The sequence below is a fragment of the Tripterygium wilfordii genome, chromosome 16 (genome assembly GCF_013401445.1).
Source record: "Tripterygium wilfordii isolate XIE 37 chromosome 16, ASM1340144v1, whole genome shotgun sequence".
In the NCBI taxonomy this organism is placed as follows: Eukaryota; Viridiplantae; Streptophyta; class Magnoliopsida; order Celastrales; family Celastraceae; genus Tripterygium; species Tripterygium wilfordii.
The window spans coordinates 9,554,695-9,571,467 of NC_052247.1; the positions used below are offsets into that span (position 1 = coordinate 9,554,695).

The following is a 16,773-nucleotide window of genomic DNA, read 5'->3' on the forward strand; positions in this document are numbered from 1 at the left end:
AGACCAAATTAGTACCATTGCAATTATTTCGAGTGTATAATTTTTTATTTTTTATTTTTCATTTTCAGAACAATCCTCCAGTAACAACTTTTGTTAGTATCACAATTTGAATAATACTTTCATTGTTTTCTTACTTGAGTTTCATTAGCACACATCATGATAAAAATATGACATTATTTTTTTTTTAAAAAACCATAGAGAATTATGTTTGCGGTTGAAATCGAAATTTAGGCACACGTATACCTAATCAAGCCGATTGTCAACCAAATCAACTCTCGTTAATTTGTCTAGCTTATATAACTTAAATATGACATTAATTTACAACTATTTACATCACCATATAAAATTTCGGTATAATATTAAGGCACTGTTTGGAAGTAAGATATCTATTTATCATTTTCTTTTATGGGCCCATATCTATACAAGTGGGCCGGGGTTGCAATGCCAAAATAGGGCACATAATCAAAGAAATATGGGCTTGTGAGTATTAATAAACAAAATTGTCTGAACATGCCCAATCATTGTATATATGGAAATGTGCCAAGGTCCCATTTTTTTAAAAAAATGATTTAGAAGAATCTTTAAATTTTATATTTATTTTGGAAGATTTGAAGGATCCGATAGGATGAGAATCTCAACAATTTTTGTCTTTTCTACCATTTTCGAATTGACAAAACCAGGCTAGCTATTATATTGACAACACAACTTGTCCACATTGTGAACACAGTAACCCCTGGCTTTACCCGCGAGTTTTAACGTGGAGGAACCTAAGGAAGTTCGTATCGTGTTTACACCTGTCAAATGTATCGTTTTTAGTTTGAAGGTAACGCATCTGATCAAAAATAAAGTGTTTGGCTGAGATGTGTGTTATGGTATCACCGCGGTGAGTTCGAAACTGAAGTTGCAAAGACTTATTTTCACTCTCAGTGCAAAGCGGTTGACCATAGTTCAGCTTCAGAACACAAAAAATTTCCAATTTTTTCCTCAATTAATTGTATTATTTTATGAAAAAAATAGAGATAAGTTCATTAGTTAAAATTTTTTTCCAATAAGGATAATCAAATAAGTTTTTTCACATAAAATTTAAAACAGTATTCCATAAAGGACCATAAAACATAAACATTTGCTTTATTGATGGAAATACCCTCATTTCCTCCATTTGATACTCAAATCGAATCCCCCTCCTCTGGTGACTATTCCTGCCAGTCAAAGGGTACGGATGGTGCATCTAAGTCTGGGGAACACTCTCGTGGTGATTGTCTGCGGTGATATCTCTGGCGGACGGATCAAGTTATTTTCTTCACGGGTGACCGTGATTTAAGGTCAATTTTCAGTGGAATCAGCAACTGACGATGACAAATGATGGTTGGGGGGTTGGTCGTGGTGCTCTGATGCTTCTCTTTCCTGGGTCGTCGGCCTTGATCGGTGGCCAGACAACGGTAGTCCACTCTATCCCATGGGATCTACAGATATGTTATCTATCTCGACCTATTGATGTTACATATGTTGATATTATGGGTCTGTTTGACGCACAATTTTGACGGTAGCATATATTGTAGCATATATAGTAGATAATAAATGAATGTAATAAATGGTAGTAGATATGAGCCCCGTTTGGAGAAGCTTTTTTTGCAGCATTTATACTACTTGCTAGTATAAATGCTCCAAGCCATCCAAACACCTTTTTTCATGCACGTAAGTCGAGACAATTTCAGTAGCATTTCTACTACTTTTTACAATGCTCCAAATTTGTAGCATTTGCATGGTTCTTTACTATTTTGTCCCCATTAAATATTCATATTTCCATTCTAACCCTGAGTTTGTCAAATAAATAAATAAATAATCAATTAATTAACCATGAGCTTATTAAATAAATAAAATAAAATAAATTAAATTGATAATTGATTAATTAATTTATAATTTATTATTACTTTAATTAATTTAAATTCATTATATTAATTTTATGAATTAATTTGTATGTTTGGAAATAACGTATACAACTAAAATATATGCTACCCCTGCACGTAATTTATCCAATATACTACACAACACAAATGTTAACAGTAAAAGTTCAACCAAACACCTATCCAGCATTCAAGCAGCATATCTGCTACTAAAATTGTCCAGCATTTCTGATATCACCATTTCTGCTGGCATATCTGCTACTTTACAAATGTTCTACCAAACTAGCCCATGGTTCCTGAAATATTGGTCAACCGATTCAAAATATATGTTTTATTATATTTGTTTTGACCTGTTTATATATGACCTATTGATATGTCACAAGAATTTCATTTATATGGGTACAATAATGAAGAATGATAAATTGAACGAACAGATAAGAAATTAAACAGATATAATATCAACATATTCAAAATAGATATAATATCAGCATATCTAAAACAAATATAATATCAACATATTTGGTTTCAAATACATCTATTTCTCTCTAGATCAAACGTCCTGCTTGAAGATTTGTCTCTGTTGCAAGCGAAAGAAGAAGAAGAAGCCCAGATCTCTACTGCAAGCAGAAGAAGAAGAAGAAGCACCGATCTATGTCGTAGGCAAGGAAGAAAAGAGAAGAAGCATCGATCAAGGTAGAAGAGAAAAGAAGCAGCAAAGGAAGAAGAGAGAAGAAGAAGCTTGTTTTACAATATTGAAATGGTATTTTTATAAGTTTGTAACTTTTGTATTTATTTCTAAACTTTTTTGACACGTCTTTATTGGAACAAACCTCTCCCATTTTGTCATTATGTGTATATCTCCCTTATTTTCTTTATATTTTCACAAAAATTAAGATGAACATTATTTACACCCCGTTTTTTACTAAGTACACCACATTAATCCTTTCAAAACACATTAGAGTGAGGTGTACTTAGTAAAAAAGATGCAAATAACGTTCATCAAAATTAATTGAGAACAGTGAAAATATTTAATTTTGCTCTCACATCGCATGCACCTGTATTTTTAGTAATGCATCGAAGAATTTTTGCACCACAACTCACCTCATTTAACAACAATTTCGAAGCTTGCCTCATTATCACCTCATCATTGAAAGTCAAAACACAACGCACTAAAACACATCGCATTCCAAATTTTGGAACCCATATATTGTTCCTTCCGATCCCATTCAACCGATTTTGATCGTCAAGGAGCCGTCCAACACATAACCTGACAACACATGGTAAACCCTCAAAATGTATGTGGCTTTGAATAGGCAATGTCAAATGCAAGAATAGCAAAAAAAAGATCACTAGATTTTCGATACTAAACACCAAAATAGCATTAAGTGGTATCCAGTGGAAGGGACCTAATTGAGCTGTCGCATGGAATGAAAAACATGATTTTCAAGCTCTTGGACCCATTAAATAATTAATCCCTCAACTACACCAATGCCAAAATCTTTATATCAAAAAAGAGCACATGTAAAATGGATAAAGTAAAAATAATAATAATAAGATCGCCAATCATTCACAATAATGCTCCTCCTCTTTGGTAGACATGATAAAACTCTGTCCGATGCGAATGATCGAATTTGTTCAATCCGAATTAAATCAAGTTTAGACATAAGTTATATGTCCAAAATCCGGATCCAAACACAAATTTTTTTTATCTGATTTAAAACTAAGTTTGGATAAAAACACATATATCTTATCTGATTTATTTTTCTGGACCCTCATCCGGATTAGATTGTTGTATGATTTATTTGTCCGGATTTAAACTAATCTTGATTTGATCAAATAAATACATTCGAAATTCAATCCGGGTTAGGATCTGACCATGTAGATATTTCATACTGTTGTCCAGCACAGAACTAACCCGAAACAGATATTTTGTCAGCCATAGAAGCCTCGTGCCCAATGGCAATTGGCAAGAGACTTTGAGAGATAATGCCAAAGCCAAAGAATACAGTACTACTTGTTAACACACCATAACTCCACGTCTTTGGCTCCTTTCGGACCCCCCGCCCCACACAGTCCCACGACTCCCACCCCTTATTGCACTTCTTTTGTCTCCACTTATATAATGTAATAACACAAGAAAGGAGAAGAATAAGGGCACCTCTCCCCCCTCTGCCCCAAACCTCCCCTGCCATGGAAAAACCTCATATCACTTTCAATTGTGCTTCCAATTTAGCAGAATCCGAGGATCAAAAGAAGGGAAAGGTAGAGGGAGAAATCAAAGACAGCGAAAATGACGGGAAGCATCCGATGTATCGGGGAGTCCGGAGACGTCAGTGGGGGAAATGGGTGTCTGAGATTAGAGAACCAAGGAAGAAATCAAGAATTTGGCTCGGAACATTTCCTACGGCTGAAATGGCGGCTCGAGCTCACGACGTAGCGGCTCTGGCTATCAAGGGTCGTTCGGCTTACCTCAATTTCCCGGAACTAGCTCAGGAGCTTCCACGTCCGGCTAGCGTCTCTAGGAAGGATATCCAAGCCGCCGCCACCAAAGCCGCCTCGCTGAATTTCAAGATAAGCCTTGAAGCCGAAGCTGAAGCCGAGCTGATCATGGCTCCTCAGTCCCCTGCCTCTACTACTGCTTCTGATCATGATCATGATCATGACACACAAGAATTGTTAAGCTCAAATGACGATGCATTCATCGACTTGCCGGATCTCTTCAGTGAACAAATTAAGGTCTTTTGGGGCGCACAGCCATGGCAATTAGCAGAAGCCGAGCTGGATTATGCAGAATCTCAGTACTATCACTATTAGAAAAGCTGGCTCATAATATAATACCTTAATTAGTTTTTTTTTTTTCTGTATATTTGGACCAAATAAATGAGTGTGGGTATTGATTTAGGCCAAGGGTGTGTGGTTATACCATTTCTCACCCCAACTTGCACCTTGTGGAAGTAACAAGGGTGTATCCAACCTACCATCTATAGTGATAAGGACATAATGTCAATGTATATGTATATGTATATGTATATGTATACGTGTATGTATATGTGTATGTATACGTGTATGTATATGTGTATGCTACAAGAACCTGTTAGAATCATATGGTTTATAGTCTATTTAAGAATCATTGTTTAATAATGAGCAATATAGCTATATGTATATATAGCTAAAAATTGTATTTTTTTGGACCCATTTGATTTAATTGCAATGATAAATCCATTGGTGACGATAGCTTATATATGTATACTCCTTTATTAAAAATAAATTATTTATTCTAGAATAGTAGAATGTCCATGTTCTACAACAAATGCTGAGGTTGCATAAAATGAAACACCTAAATTGGGGAATCTTTTTATTTCTTTACTCAATTAAAGAACTTACAAGATATAAAAATATAAAGTGGCATATTATTTTGCCAACGCACCCACAAAACGAATGTAATTTGACTTGTGGCTGGTCGAGGGGTTATGCAAGATTTTTTTGACTGATAATCCATCAACCCAACATGTCCATCGGACTGGAGAGACCGCTCTACACTAACGACAAGAGAGATCAAGAAGAAACTCGTGTCAGAAATAACGTGGAAACTGCTAAGCATGAAAGTTGAACTTACGACCTTTCATATTTGTAAGGAGTTGTCACAATTAAATTCATCATCCCAACCAATGCTTCTTTATTGTTCAGCAAGATTGCCAACCTTTCAAAAATAAAATTCTCGTGTCCCCAATTTACCATATATATATATATATATATATATTTTATTTTATTTTTTTTTTTGAGGTTCAATAGAATTATATATTCGTATAAAAAATGTTAGAGATCCCAGTAAAAAGCATCTCAATCATCCCAGTAATGGATTTTGTCCCTTGATTCATGTAAATGTAGGGGCCCATAAAATCTGGTGATTGAACCAAAAAGTGACACATCCACTACTGGGATGACTGAGAGCCCCATCACTTCTGTATCCGTATTCTAATTCTGTCCCAAATCTCTAGATACAAGAGATGTGGCCGCTTAATGGAGGTGCTCGGGAACTGCTGTAGCTAAAACTACAGCAACCCTGTTGTAAATCAATTTTAGACTTTTTTTTTTTTAACAAAAAATTATGAATGTACAGTATGATCAGTGTCAAGAATCTAGCAATATATTCTTTTTTCCAAACAAAAATCAAATCAGTATACTTTTCACATTCAACTTTTCCAGAATGTCCTAATGCTGTATATATAAAAATCTCACACAGTAGTCCTGGCCAATAGCAGGAAGACTAATATATCTAATCATGTCTAATTAATCAACCTTTCCAACCATAACGAAATTACTACTACAAGTCTACAAGTGAAGCTTACAGGAAGCTCAAACATAATCATATTATTCTAGTCAAGTCAATCTTTGTAAGATAGTGATCACACACCAGGTAGTTAACATATAGTTTTCACGTTTAAATATATATATATATATATATATAAAATGTTCTGGACCATGCACCTGGGAGTGTAATTGGTGTTTTGTGGAGAGCCATTGCTGTCTACTCCTACTTTTCTTTTTTAAATAAAGCAAGAGCTCATTTGAAATTGAACACTAATGGATCCTATGGAGAAGTGATCAAATTAGCTTAATTGGATGAATTACTAATCAATTGACCTATATATGTTTTGGATCAATACGATTGGATGACCAAATTGTGATGGAGGAGGAAATGACATGGGTGAGAATGACTTAATGGTATCCCATGTTGAAAATTTTGGCTTAACTATGATCAGAAATTAAAACTTATTTATTAATATTATGATCAGAAATTAAGGGTAGGATTTGGGAATACCCTTCAGATAAAGGGTATAGTTGTCATCCCCAAGTTTGATGTATTAATTATTAGTTTGATTAAATGAAAGACTAATTGATGGAGTGTGCGAAGCGAACTAAGATAAATTCACGATTGTAATACAGTTTCTATTGGTTCAATCCACCAATTAAAGATTGAACAAAAATGGGATTAGAGAAGAATCTATGTTTTTATTAATTCAATAAAAAAAAATTGCTCGTTAATGAGAGTTTACAACATTAAATAGTAGAAGTTCAAACAAAACCTAGAGAAAATCTTAATTGCAATAGAAGAATATAAAAGAAATTCCAAAAAAATGTTAGCCTTCCTTGAGGAAGGACAATTGGCCATATTTCTCCAAAAGACCTGGCCTTCCTCAAGTGACCCTATCACATTCCTCAAGGAAGGGCAATCTGCTTTCAGCATCCAATCTTCCTCTAGTGTCTGCTCTAGGAAGAGCAATACTCTAGTCATGCTACATCAACCTTCCCTTGTTGGAGAAAACTTGACCTCAAGTTTTAAAGAGTTGTAGTAGTAAAAATATTGTCGAGAATAATATCATTGATACAAAAAACATGTCTCCGACCAATACCGCCTTGAACTCTCAATTGCAATTATCAATTACCAGGAGACTGAAGGATTCTTGACCTTGCTAAACCAATTGAACATGACAAAATCAACATATTTTACAGGCACCACAACATGGTTAAAATTTGTTACTTGAATAACACTAGATTTCACCTCTATTATTTCTTCATCGATCTCTTCTTGAAGCATCAAATCTTCTTCATCAGAATAATCATCGAATATTGGCAGCAAATATCTCACCTTGCTTAAGCTTGCCACTTCTTGTTCCTCTTCAACAAAAATTGGTGTCAACGGTGCAAGAAACCCTCCCTCGATCTCCAAATAACTGTCATAGATTGATAATCCTGCCTCCCACTGCCTTAGACCACGATTCCTAGCGTGACCACTTCTATTTATGCCCTCAACGCTAAAAGGATTGCCGGATTCATCATCATACTCAACCTCATATGCCTCATACAGAATCGATGGTGGATTTTGGTGGAGATGTAGCTCGGTCTCAAGCTGTTGCGCAAACAACTCCAACTGTCTTATAAATCGACCTTCCAATCTTTGTTCCAACTGCTAGAAAGCATTGATCCAAATCTACATCCTCCCTAGCATACACCTCCTCCAAAGTCGCGTGCTGACAGCTTGTCTCTTTCGCGACATGACTAGAAATGTACAAAGCTCCGATACCAATTAATGGAGTGTGCGATGTGAACTAAGGAAAATTCACGATTGTAACACATCTTCTACTGATTTAATTCGCCGAGAACTTAACGAAAGTAGAAGTAGAGAAGAATCTATGTTTTTTTTTAAAAAAAATTCAATCAAAAGCTATTCTCTAATGAGAGTTTATAACCTTAAATAGTAGAAGTTCAAACAAACTCAAGAAAAAATTTTAATTGCAATTAAAAAGTCCAAAAAGACTTGGCCTTCCTCGAGCTCTCCTATCGCATTCCTCGAGGAAGGACAATCTGCCTTCAGCGTCTAATCCTTCTCCAGTGTCTACTCCACTGCATCACGGCGAGATGCAGAGGAGTCAAAAGAGAACGTCCCAATTGCAAGGAAAAATATATTGGCATTTTTTGAAGCCACGTCTCTTTCTTTTGAGTTGGATAAGCCAGTTTTTCCCGTAAAATGATGATGGTGATTATTCATCATTTATTATTGTATCCAGGTCCCGATGCAACGAGTCGTGGTTAGAAAATGCTCTAACCAAATTTTCATTTTGATTAATATATATTCATATATTTGGATAAAGTCTTATACTGACTGATGACCTACCACAACCCTCTTCTTTTATTTGGGCTTAGGACCTTCTGTAATTGCAGACAGAGTTAATGATGATGATGAATTTTTGATTAACCCCAAAATAATGATTATATTATTGTATGCTTTTGATGTATGAAGGTCCTAAGAAGGATTCGCATCATCATAGAGCGACTTGAGTCATGACTATGGACTCGGCTAGTTGGTTTTATCTTGATTAGGATGGACAAGAAATATGTAGTCAAATCCCTTTTTGTTACGTGTGATTATTTGCTTGCTAAATCCAAATTATTCTCATTTGTTTACTAAATAATTGCCACCATCAAGCACCACTTGCCATGGTTTGTCCCCCCCAATACCATAAAAGGAATATCCTATCCCTCATTATGAGATCCTAAAAACGCAAACAAATATTGATTTTCTTATACTAATTAAACATTTCAAGTCTACAAAATCCCCCTACTTTATTATAATTTGAATTTATTATTTAGATCTTGATCCCACTTAATTTGTTCATTACCCGGTATAGAATCTTGTATATATATGCGCGTACAATATTATATTGCAAAATATTTCTAAGCTAAATAAAATATCAAATCATAATTATGGAATAATTAATCGGTCCATGCTATAGGGAACAGATAGAGATAACCTAGCTTTAATTCCTAGTGGTTGAGTAGGGTCATTGTTGAGAGACAGCAAGTAGTTGGGATAAAAGCTACATTCATGTGTGTGTCTGTGTGTGTATATATATATATATATAATTTTATTAATAATAATTATATCTAACAATTACATGATACCAGCTATTTGGCAGCAGGGTGAAAGTGGTGACCAGCTAGTTTAATCCACTTTAATTTATCGAAACTGCTATATATTCCATTTGCGCCCTGGCAATGTCAAATATTCTTTGGTAAAGAAAAGTTAACCAATGATATCAAGACAAGAATTAAAGTTTTATTTGCATTTTTTCTTTAGTTTTTAGAAAAGTTGGAATTTTTTAAAAAATAATAATGAAAAATATTGTAGAGGAAAAAAGAAAAACATGCCCCCCCCCCCCCCCCCCCCCCACAAAAGGCACAAATATTCCAAACTTCTAGAATAAGCTAGAATCTAAAACTATTAGATGCTGATGCAATACAATGTATTATGTATTTTAACATGAAGAAGACAGCAGGAGTAGAGTGTAGGATCAAGTGTCATGGGATGTGTTTGGTGGGACGTTTTCTGGCGGGTCCTCTTTCACAACTTAAATTTTTTTTTTCACATTCTTATCGTTAGCGTTGAAAATGAACACAATCACCCCTACCAAACAATCACATGTCTTTATTTCATCTTAAAAGTTACTTGCGTCATCCCAAACCCTCGTGAATATCATGTCTTGATTTCAATATATTTTGTGGCATATAAATAGGTTTTGGTTACAGATCAAAACCGTGGGCCATTCACTGGTTTAGTTAAAAAGAAAGAATCCAATCATCACCATCAGACACCATGTTTTAAGAGGCTTGGGATGTGACCATTTTTTCAAAAGGCCACAATTAACGCATCATGGGCTTTTTGTGTTAGTCTAGTTTATTCTTTGGGTGAAGGGGTGTACATTAAGGATAGAGAGCAAATATCCAGAGATTTGTGCCACTAAAAAAATTGGCTGCTAGGTGGATGTATAGATAGCACAATAGTATTTGTAATATTATATTTAGACCGTTATATGCTCATAAGAAAGTTCAACCCAAATAAGTTGTAGAGATATCGTTCGATTTTATCTCAAGACTCATTCGGTTTTATCCTTAAAAGAGTACTTTACAATTGAGATGAGTCAAGTCTTAACTTATAAAAATACTTTGTTTTCGATGTGGGACATTTCACCTTGACAATGCCTTATTTATCAGTTCCATGGTAACATAGGCTAACATGCCAAATAAAAAGTCTGATGCTATATATCCGTGTGTTTTGGTGGCCGGGGTGGAATAGCCAGTGGAGTTGCGGGTCCGCTCCACCAAATGAGCTTGATTCGCCCTGCTGCCAACAAAGAAGCTCCAAAATTGAAGCTTATTTGCAGGGTTCCACCTTTTTTTTAAAAAAAAATACGGAGCACACTGATTGATTGTAAGATTTTTAGAGCATCCACAATGAGTTTGGTATGGAACACTTCAAAGCTATCTTTTTGGATAAGTATACCACTAGTAGTTCACAATGGGAACAAAATGACACTTAAAAAACATATAACAATTTTATCTATACTTCATATTTGGAGAGGCTCTAATGTAATGAATAATAATTTTTGGAGGACCCTCTCAACCAATTAATTGATGCCACATCATCCTTTATCTTTTTTTTTTTTTATCTCTCTTGCAGGATCCATTGAACATTTGTAGTGTTTGCTCAAAAGTATCTATCGTGAATATATTAGAGTGTAGCATTTCATGGTGATAAATATCGAGGGATCTTGAGCCATCACTGTGGATGCTTAACAACTGGTTAGGAAGTGTCCCCTACACTAGTGCAAAGCCAACTGCCGAGGAGGCGAGGAATAGGCGAATAGGGTACAGTGGCAGTGAGATAATAGCGTTGTGGTTGTGACATTTGTGTTCCATGATAAGCTAGCCATCATGATCGATCAATCTTGTCGCCTTGTCGAGCTCTACCTATTCGTACGTTCAGCCAGCATGAGCCCCATAAAAGTAATAGGACCACGTTGTATACCACAAGGTCCACAACTTCCAGCTGGTGCATGCTTTTAGGGTACTGGTCCTACTGGACCACGTAAGACATATGTGGAGTGGAGGGAGATCATTATTGGCATGCTTTGAAAAGATACGTGGCGTAGTCCTCTAAACAGTGTCCAACTTTAAGGAGCACGAGGAAAATAAGTAAATAACTCTTACGTATGACCACAAAAATTAAGAATTGTATTCCAACGAAAAAGACAACTTAAAAAAAATTTTAGGAAAATGACAAAATCTAGCAAGTTATCAAAATACCATCCTTCCTTCTTCTTATTTGTTTATTCTTTTTCCTCCTTCTTCTTTGCGCCACTATATCGAAAGTTGATCATTCTGCCATCATTTCCGACAAATGAACAACCGAAATGAAGCTCTAGGTCATCTCGATCAAAGCCCAGTCATCGTCGACAGTCAATTATCACTTGAGTCTCCAAGAAAGCTTCGTGAAATCACGACCATCGTTTGAAAAAGAGCTCGATCCGGCCCATACGACCAACGCCGACGACCATCAACACCCCCAATCAATTCCACGGACCAAGGCACATCACCTCTGAGGTTTTATTGCTTTTTCTAACTCCTTTTTTCCTTTTGAAATCTGATCTGAATCTGCAGATATTATATCTGTTATGAATTTGTTACGATATGTTATCTGTTTCGGAACTTCAAATAGATGACATTTCATTAAAGGCATATAATATTTTAACAAGACAGATAACATTATGACATATATCAAATTAATCAAAACAGGTAACAAATCACTTGCAGTTTGCAGATCCCAAATCAGAATTAAAAAACCACGAAAATCTCTTTATAAACTTTCAAAAATAATGATGTGATAACAGATCGAAGGAAAACAACAAGATCTACAAGTCCCTTGATGATTATGAGTAGATCTAGTTCTAGTTTGAATACAACAAAAATCGGGATGAAAAATCACAAAAAAAATGTCATAGAACTCTCAAATAAGACACGAGAACGGAGACGAAGCTTCTAGTAGAGATTGGAGATGAATCATATGCAGGAGGCATATGTCATATTTGAGGATGAAGATGAGAGTATTTTATATAATAAAACCATATATTTTAATTTTTTTTCATTTTTAGAATATTAGTTCAAACTACATGGACTTTATAGAATAAGACTTTTAACAGTGTCCTTCCTTCTTAGAACAAAACTCTTTAATGAGGGATTAATATTTAATTTTCCCTATTTTTTCCTCAGTTATTATCAGAAATTCACACCTTTATATATGCCAATAATATTGTCTGTTTTGGATTATATGATTCTCGTAAATACGTTGGGTTCCTTAGCCTAGGTACTACAAGTAGAAACCAAGTCAGTCCAGCTACTATGTATCAAAACCCAACTCATTAACTTATGAAAAAGAACTTATTAGTTGTGAGGTGTGGGCCCATATATACCATTCGATTGCATAAGTTTCAACCGATGTGGAATATATGATTTTTAACAGTTAGTTGGCAATCGACTGGGTTAGGCATATGTGTGTCAAGGCTCGATTCCAACAGTAAACATAATTCTCTGTGGTATTTCAAAGAAAAAATAGTTGTCTCAAATATTGAAATGGACGCACATGATTTCGTATGAATCATGTGAGACGATCTCACATGGATCATGTGTGTTTGTCTCAATATTTGAGATTGTCGGGAAAAAAAAAGAACACAGAGAGATTCTTCACATTTTTGGGAAAATAATTAAATAACGGACAATTGGCAGTAAGAGCACTTTGGACAACTTAATTGTAAAAAGGTCATGGACATTTTTTTTTTTTGAGTACAAGTACAAGTACAAACACAATATACGACACACCACCAGATCAAGCCTATGAAAGTACAGGTGTCAACAGGCCCCACGCAAGAGGCACAAATCAAGCCCACGCAGGGGCAAACTATCAAGCCCAAGTAGGGGCAGACGAAGCCCACACACCTCCTTGTAAATATTCGGAGGAGGTGAGACTAGAACCCATGACCTCAGTCAGGGACATGCAAAGTCATTGCCACTCAACCAATGGCTCATTTGCAGGTCATGGACATTTTTAAAATTGTAAAAAAGTGCAATTTAAGGGTAATTTGGTCATCTGACTTAAGATATTTTTTAGTTTATACCTACAATACCCTTCTTCTTCTTCTCCTCCCTCCAACTATCCAACTTTAGTGTGTTCTCTCTTTCTCTCCTTCTTCTCTACTAAAAGTTATCTCCTTCTTTCTCTCCTCCTCCTCCTCCTCCTTCTTCTTCTTCTTCTTCTGGTTCTCGATCTGAATTTGTTTTTCGTTGCCTTCTTCTCCGTTTTTGGCCGAGTTTCTCCTCTCTTCATCGCCTTTTTCGTCGTTGCTCGATCTGGATTGCGTCGAGTTGCTCTGCTTCGTTTTTGACAGATCTGGACTATGCTTCGTTGTTCAATCTGGGTTGTGCTTCGTTTTTGACAGATCTGGAGTATGATTCGTTTTTTACAGAGATGTACCACTATAGTATCACCAACACTAAAAAACCACTAAAATGATACAATTAAACCAGTATGCATACTTCATCTTCCTAATTACTTTTCCTTTCTTGATTTTCTTTTCTTGGTTACCTCTCTTGTTCGTTCTGGAAAAACATTTACAAGTGTAGAGATGTATCACTATAGTATCACGAATACCAAAAATTCATTAAAATGATACAATTGAACCAGTATGCATACTTCTTCTTCCTAATTACTTTTCCTTTCTTGGTTTTCTTTTCTTGGTTTGTACATCTCTTGCTCGTTTTGAAAAAACATTTACAGTTGCAGAGATGTATCACTATAGTATCACCAACACAAAAAATCCACTAAAATGACATAATTGAACCAGAAAGACATGTAATGCAATCAAATTTACATTCTAACATTTGTATCATCATTTTATGAGCAAAAGATATAAATTAAACACTAAATTGGATCTTCTATTTAAAAGTATCATTATTGTATCACAGTTCGTGGAGAGAGAATCAAATTTGATGTTATTTTGGTAAAAGATGATTCCCAGTGTACTTTTTTAAAAGGATGTTTTAGTGATTGGACTTTTTTATAATTAAGTATAATCTAGTGTACCGGTCTCCGAAAGTCCCATTAAATAAGCATATGTAATTGATTTTTGTTTTGACTGGGCCAGAAATTATGAACCTCACTTAAATGGGTTAGAAGCTAAGAACGGCGGTCACGAGGCCCATGGTTTTAGCAAAGTTGCTCGCTCATTATCGTGTAGAAATAGATTGGGTCCTTGGGATAAGCAAAGCCCAGCTTTCAAGGGCAATACTAATATGGGACTTGGATCAACTTCGTGGCCCATACTTTACCAGGTGGTTATACTAGCCCAATGGGATGGGGGCTGGAATTAGTCCAGCCAATTCCACCAAATCACCACCATTCAATGCATGATTGTATTGGATTTGACAACACCACACCTCACCATTCAATAGTGCAGATTTGGTGGAATTGATGGAATAATTCCAGTCAATCTTTTTCCGTTGTTTAAATGAGAGTAACTATGAGAAGATGGAGGACTGAGCAAGATCAGATCAATTTCGCAGCCCAGCTAGCGACACTCAACGAGAAGATGGAGGAGAATGCGAATCGGTTGAAAATCGAAAAAGCCACGATGAGGGGCAGAGAGCACGACAATGAGAGCGAAAAATCTCGCACAACATAGTAGCACCTTAAAAACAGAACCATCGTCCATCATCAGATGTAACAGACTCCTTTTACGTGCTGCGGAACTTTAGTGATGTTTTAACATATAGCAATGGCAATTATCAAAAATCAACATATTGCCATGGCACTGACAGATTTAAGACTGCAAGATTGGACAAAACACTGCGAAGAACAAGTCCCAAGAATTTAAAAATAATGAAATAATAGATTCAATTTAAAATTCAAGAGACTTGTTAACTTTTTTTTGAATGACCAAAAATATGAATGACAACTACCCAATCTTACGGACAAAATCCAACAGGTAATAATAAACAAACACCAAGGAGTACTGTCAATAGCCTCAGCGATAGCGACGAAGTGATAGGGTGTTGTTTCGTTTCCAGGTTGCCCTGCGAGATGGGCGACCTTTGTGGTGGGTATGTCCCTTTCCGCGTAGACCCCTGTATTTTTTCCCTGCAGAAGTAAGGCCACGAAACTCCCTATGCTTGTGAACAGGATTGCAGAGCCAATTGATCCTTGGATCATTACGGATGGCATTGTGTGCAACATCAACCAGTATAACTTCATAATACTTGTATGTAGAATCCTAGATAGAGGAAATATAACACATTAGTAAATCTTTAAAATACAAAAAAGAATGCTAGTGACAACTGACAACATGAAAAGAAGAATGCAGCCATAACTAGTCGACAAACCTCATTGATCCAGTAAGAATTGAGAACCCTAAGACCTCCCAACTTCCTACCAGCACGCTCCTCTGCAACTGACCTCTTACTGCGCTGAAACTTCAGTTGGGTAACACCCTGATTTGTTGGCTTTCCATACACGATACCCTTAGGAACAGGCCTCTTCCGACCACCACGCCTTACACGCACACGATAAATCACATATCCCTGGAAAAAAATTGACCCATAACATAATGCACGCTGTAATATCTGTTCATGCTGATCACAAGTGCACAAGTTAAACTCAGTTTCCACTTGTACATGAAGTGCTAATTTACACTTCTCTCAACTAGAAAACAACCGAGAATAGACAATAAAATATCGTTAAACCTGTTAAGCAGCTCTTCTGTCACCGCATAGACTACGTTATTTATGCATTTACAATAAACGAGAATATATGCCCTAATAAGTAGACAATTGAAATACAACAGTAACAATCCATTAGTTACCATGCAGATGCTTAATAATTACAAAATCTCTAGCATCACTCTAAATCAGCATGACATGGTAAAGTATAGAAGCCATCAAAAGGCATGGACGCATAACAAAAAATATGCATGATAAGTTGACAAGTCATTGTAGGTATTTACACTATTAACAAAATCAGCCAACAGCATAGATATAATGCTTACCTGCTTGGCCTTGTAACCCAAGCGCCGAGCCTTATCAGGGCGTGTAGGCCTCGTGACACGAACAATAGATGGTATTGGCGGTACTCCCAGCACCTTACCCGCTGCGTGAACCCCATCACATCGGATTGCTTCTTCCTCCATAGCCCCGAAAGGTACTTGTAAGCCCCTAAATACATCCAAGTATCCAACACATTATACAAAATCTCAGCTTCACATATAATGCTTCAAATATTACTAAGTGGCAGTTTCAGTGCCTAGACTAATTCCAAATTGGCATTTCCAGCCTAATAATCGTTCTTCCTTTTCCACAGAACAAAATGATATGGACAACAATATGAGTCACCCACTAGGAAAAGATCAAGTCTGTTTTAAACTCGTTTTGAGGCAAGAGAAACACCACAAGATTATGAAATAAGTCAATGAGACAAATATTAAAA

The 16,773-nt window shown here is 36.0% G+C and overlaps 1 protein-coding gene and 1 pseudogene across 1 annotated transcript; one reads left to right on the forward strand and one right to left on the reverse strand.

The window, feature by feature from the left end:
• Positions 1-3,966: 3,966 nt before the first annotated feature.
• LOC119981178 (ethylene-responsive transcription factor ERF039) lies at positions 3,967-5,099 on the forward strand. Its single transcript, XM_038824229.1, has one exon. The coding sequence runs from the start codon at positions 4,095-4,097 to the stop codon at positions 4,716-4,718; it is 624 nt and encodes a 207-aa protein (XP_038680157.1). The 5' UTR covers positions 3,967-4,094; the 3' UTR covers positions 4,719-5,099.
• Positions 5,100-15,034: 9,935 nt separating this feature from the next.
• On the reverse strand, positions 15,035-16,512 carry LOC119980313 (annotated as a pseudogene).
• Between the last annotated feature and the right edge of the window lie 261 nt (positions 16,513-16,773).

Bases quoted from the DNA above. Each gene is read 5' to 3' on its own strand.
- LOC119981178 (XM_038824229.1), top strand. From the start codon at position 4,095: ATGGAAAAACCTCATATCACTTTCAATTGTGCTTCCAATTTAGCAGAA.